This window comes from Larus michahellis, chromosome 25 (genome assembly GCF_964199755.1).
Source record: "Larus michahellis chromosome 25, bLarMic1.1, whole genome shotgun sequence".
Taxonomy (NCBI): domain Eukaryota; kingdom Metazoa; phylum Chordata; class Aves; order Charadriiformes; family Laridae; genus Larus; species Larus michahellis.
Genome location: NC_133920.1, coordinates 2,642,837 through 2,648,024, shown reverse-complemented (window position 1 = coordinate 2,648,024; position 5,188 = coordinate 2,642,837). Strand labels below are relative to the sequence as shown.

At 54.4% G+C, this 5,188-nt stretch overlaps 1 protein-coding gene across 1 annotated transcript; it reads left to right on the top strand.

The window, feature by feature from the left end:
• The first annotated feature begins 2,148 nt into the window (after positions 1 to 2,148).
• LOC141734832 (olfactory receptor 14C36-like) lies at positions 2,149 to 3,156 on the top strand. Its single transcript, XM_074567039.1, has one exon. It carries the CDS (start codon positions 2,221 to 2,223, stop codon positions 3,154 to 3,156), a length of 936 nt encoding a protein of 311 aa, XP_074423140.1. The 5' UTR covers positions 2,149 to 2,220.
• The last annotated feature ends 2,032 nt before the right edge of the window (positions 3,157 to 5,188 follow it).

The following is a 5,188-nucleotide window of genomic DNA, read 5'->3' as shown; positions in this document are numbered from 1 at the left end:
CGTGCAAATAAAGATATTGCTAAGTATACAAACGCGCGACAAAACTATAAACGATACAGCCTGGCTATAAATGTAGGGTAGAGATTCTCTAGAGAAATTTCTAAGTCCCCGAGAAAGCGCTCGGTGTAATCGAAGTCTTACCCAAAGGCGTCCCTATGGGGGGGAAGAAAGGCTCAGCCCGTCGACTGATCCCGGAAATCAGCGGTGGAATTCTTCGCGATGGTGTCTTCCCCGACATCCCCTCTCTCTTGGGCTATTTTTATATTATTTTTTTATCTTCAAAGTGGAGTTTGAGTGACTTTAGTCATACATACTTTTATTATGATTAATGTATTCAAGGAGGAGTGTTCACACCTCGGGGGCGGATAGCCTCCGGGATGGAGGTGTGTTTTGGTACATTGTGGTGAGCAAAGTTCGCACAAAAGGACAGCATTTCATCAACATTAGACGAAATGTTGGCTCGGGTAGCGTGTAGGCCGCTTATCAGTTCCGTAGTACCATCTCGTCCCCATATCTGCTATTCGTCACAAGGGAAGGCCACGGAACAAGCGTGTTCCGTTCCATCCCTCATGTAGTTTCGCAAACAACCTTGTACAGGGAATCACAGATGCTGCATTCTTCGTGTGCTAGCTGCGGCTGTATTCTACCTCAGAAGCCTCTTGATTTTATGACTTTCCTTAATGTGTGAACAATGCTGTATTTTTGTATTCTTGGCCAATTTAGTAATTATTCCACAGCTCACCACAGGAGAAATCTTTACGGCCTTTCCCATGGTAAGTCTCTGGCTGCAGGGCAGTACAGCTGCAGTTCCTGGAGCGATCTCTTAAAGCTGGCACGTCCAATAGCCCGTGGTATCTTCCAGGAAGGCTCTCACAGCTTCTCCAGTGCAGAGGAGGAGGATGTGCTCCAGAGCAGGGCTTCCCTTCTGCACCCTCAGAGGCACAGGGCACGATGGCTGCCTTCTCCTGGGCAGAGTTGGAGGGGTATAAGTGCGGGTTTGCAGCCAGGGGTGCCCAGGGCGGTCCTTCAGAGCAGGGTCCCTGCACCCCCGGGGGCTGTGTGCCGGGGGGGCAGGGACTCTGCCGCCTGCCAGGGTCAGCTCTCAGCCTGCCCAGGGAGCCCCCCACAGCACTGCGGGGAGAAGCCGTGGGTGGAAGGAGTGACCCCCAGCAGGGCAGGGTCATTTTGCTGTCTAGAGGATGCTGTGTGGGTGAGGGCTGCTCACAGGTCCAGATTGCCTCCAGGACATTTGTGAGAAGACGTTCCAAGAGGAAGGTCAAGTCAGAGATTAAAGAACGAAAAACTCTCCTGAGAATGTTCTTTCAGGTTTGTACCACTGGGAAGAGCTGGGGAAGGGAGAGAAATGGAAAAGAAGATCTTCGGTTTGAACACGAGACTGAGACCGAGAGATCAGTAAGTCTGCTGGAAATGTGATAACAGCCCATCACCCGCTCTTCAGTCCCAGACTGCAGCAGCAGCATGCTTACTGGCCATGGTGTGTTTGCTTCTGACCTCCTGCTCTGCACCACGGAACATGAGGGTGCCCCAGCATATGCCCTGCCACCGGGAGGTTTCTGCAGGGCAGACCTCAGTCTGCAGAGGATGGGGTGGAAAAAGATAAACAGTTCCATGGTCAAACACGGGCAAGCGAGAGGAGTTTGGGGAGTTTGCACTTTGGATGGTGAATCCCCCGTCTCTGTCCAGTTCCTTTCTCAGAGTAACTTCTGAGTGTGCTCATCCTCCAGCTGAGGGAAGCAGGACGGAGCGGCTGGGAACAAGACTGCTGGAGAGATCAGCTCTCCCGAGTGATTCAGACCCAGGCACGTCTGCTCAGAAGAGTAAAACCAGAAAAGAGAAATCCCTCCTAGGGCACTTTTCCAGAGGCAGGCGGCCCCAGTACTAATGTGCTCTTTTCCTCCCGGTCATGGAGACTATTCCCACAGGGTCACTGCACCCTGGTTCCTGCACTCAGCCCAGAGTGTCCATCCTCAGTGTCCACCTCAAGGTATATATGGGGCTTTTTTTTCCTGCTTCTGTGTACCAGCTGCTATAGCAAGCAAGAGCTGAAGGGAGGAAGCTGCATGAAGGTCCTCTTGAGAAGAAGAGAGGTGATGTGGGCAGACTCGATGACAAACAGAACAGGTTTTCCTCAGACAAAGCTGCCCTAACTTGTCCATATCTTTTTCTCCTTGGACAGCACCCGAGTCCCAGAGGGACCAAATGTCCAACAGCAGCTCCATCACGGAGTTCCTTCTCTTGGCGTTCGCAGAGTCGCGGGAGCTGCAGCTCTTGCACTTCTGGCTCTTCCTGGCCATTTACCTGGCTGCCCTCCTGGGCAACATCCTCATCACCACAGCTGTAGCCTGCGACCACCGCCTCCACACTCCCATGTACTTCTTTCTCCTCAACCTCTCTGTTCTTGATATTGGCTCTATCTCCACCACAGTCCCTCAATCCATGGCCAACTCCCTCTGGGACACCAAGGCAATCTCCTACTCAGGATGTACTGCCCAGGTCTTTTTTCTATTCTTCTTTTTTGGTGCAGAGTATTCCCTTCTCACTGTCATGGCCTATGACCGCTACGTTGCCATCTGCAGACCCCTGCGCTACGGGACCCTCCTGGGCAGCAGAGCTTGTGTCCACATGGCAGCAGCTGCCTGGGGCAGTGGTTTCCTCCACGCTCTGCTGCACACGGCCAATACATTTTCACTGCCGCTCTGCCAAGGCAATGCCATAAACCAGTTCTTCTGCGAAATATCCCAGATCCTCAAGCTCTCCTGTTCAGATGACTACCTGAGGGAATCTGGGCTTCTTGTGTTTAGTCTTGCCTTTGCTTTTGGATGTTTTGTTTTCATTGTGCTGTCCTACGTGCAGATCTTCAGGGCCGTGCTGAGGATCCCCTCTGAGCAGGGACGGCACAAAGCCTTTTCCATGTGCCTCCCTCACCTGGCCGTCGTCTCCCTGTTCATTAGCAGTTGTATGATTGCCTACCTGAAGCCCCCCTCCGTCTCTTCCCCAGCTCTGGACCTGGTGGTGGCAGTTCTCTACTCGGTGGTGCCTGCAGCAGTGAACCCCCTCATCTACAGCATGAGGAACCAGGAGCTGAAGGATGCCCTGAGCAAACTGATTCAATGGGTTCACCTTCAGCAGCAGTAAGATGCCCGTCTCTCCTCACAGGGCCTTCCGAATTTGGGCCAGGACAGGCTTGTACTTTATTTGGTTTGGTATCTGTGATGATCGGACTCATACAGAATGTTTGAATTCAGTCCATATCTCCAGAGGCATGATCCCGCTTTGCGCTTTAAGCCCGAGGCTTTAGGTAAATGTGTGGTCGCAGTAGCAGACCTGTCTGCCCGTGGAGCAGCTCCGTAATAAAGGGTGTCTCCCCAGTGCAGCGCCTGGAGGTTGGCTTCTTCTTCTGGCTGAAGTCAGGAATAGGTTCCAGGAACTTCCCTCTCCATGGGCTGCTGCAGCGCTTGCTTCTCCATGGGCTCATGGGAAGGGTCAGAGGGAATGAGGGATGGACTCAGCTGCGTCACGTGGGTGCCCAGTGCCCTGGAGATGGGGAACAGGCTCTGAATTGCCTGCTCAGGGCTGTTCCACTTGCAGCAGAGCTGAATGGTAGCTGCCTGGCTTTCTGGAAGGGAACCCGGAGCCCCCAGGAGAGCAGAGGGCATGTACAGGAGCCATGTTCCTGAGGTGGGCCTGACAGAACAAGAGACTGTCCAAGTGATGTTATCCAAAGGTGAAGCACTGTATTTAAGTATCCACAAGCAGACAAGGTCTCTGCCAAGACCAGGAGAGGCAGTGGGGAGCCAGAAAGACCAAGACAAGCACACTGCTGGGCGATTAACGTCTTCCTTAGTAAAAGAACATGGGTGGGTCAACATGCTCCCTGGCCAACATCCGGAGTCAGAGGGAATGCTTTGTGCTCCTTCCACAGCTGCAGACCTCTGCGAAGTGCTCCCATCTACCCAGAGCTGCTTCCCAGCCTGACCAGCGTGGAGTTACGCCATGGCCCAGGGCACCACAACCCCCTTTTGCTGCAGAGTGGCACCACCAGCTCCAGGCCCTGCAGGGAACACAGGGAGGAGAGCAGGAGCAGCAGGAGGTGTGAGGATCAGAGGAGGGATGGGGAGAGGTCAGACAGGAGAGGATCCAGGCTGAGAATTTCCTCACAGAGAAGAATGCTGGTGCTCAGCTAATCCAAGGCAGTGCCAAGGGTTTGGTTACCCTAAAGCATGCTCGTGGTGCAGCGTCAGCAGTGCACGCTGTCCTGGTACACTAGCAGGCCTGGGGAGTAGCTGAAGGATGGGTGTCTCCCGCTCGCCATCATCCCTCCTGAAGGGTGGCACCAAAAGGGAGGCTGTGACCCTGTGTCAGGGCTTGCACTGAAGGAAGAATAGACCCAGAAGCCACTTCATTTCACTGCTGTCCTTCAGTCCCTGCTGGACCACTCCATGACCTGGAGACAGCCTCCCTTGCCCAGTCTGCCAGTCCCTATCCCAGAAGTCACCTCCAAACAAGGCTACTCAGCCAGGGCTGAGCTGGAGGACAGGAGTCCAGCTGTGAGCACAGAGTGGACAAGGCCTCTCCCGGGTCATCTGCAGGGCTAGAAGCCTTGGTGTTCCCCACAGGAAAAGGCAGCATGTGGAGGAGAACCTGGGAAACTGCAGACCATCCCTATATGCCCATGGACCCTCAAGAAAAGTCCCTCAATGCAAAAAGCCAGCCTGGCTTGATGCCCGCGTGAACAGACAGGAAAACCTTCCACAGGAGCTTCATTCAAGACCCATGTCCCTATACCAGCCATTTCCAGCCCTCACCTTTCACCACGGCCGTGGGCAGCGCTGATCACGTTTCAACGTGACCATCTCCATCCTCCTGCTGGGCTCAGTGGCTGTATCAGTAGGACAGGCAGTCCGGCCCTGCCCCTGTCCATGCCCAGACCCCTGCAAACCACAGAGCAGGTGTGACTGGAAACCAGCAGCTGGAACACAGCTGAGACTGGGCAGTGCCAGCCCCACCACTCCCCACCAGAGCAGCTCTCCACGGTCACTAAAGGACTCAACACTGCTTGTGGAGCCAGGTGTCCCTTGGAGGCTTCAGCCACTGGCACTACCTGCTGGGAACTGTGCACCCAGTGCCACGTGTCGGTGCCCTGCACTGCAGCTCGTGGTGCCTCCTC

Coding starts and splice junctions, on each gene's coding strand:
- LOC141734832 (XM_074567039.1), top strand. CDS start 2,221: ATGTCCAACAGCAGCTCCATCACGGAGTTCCTTCTCTTGGCGTTCGCA.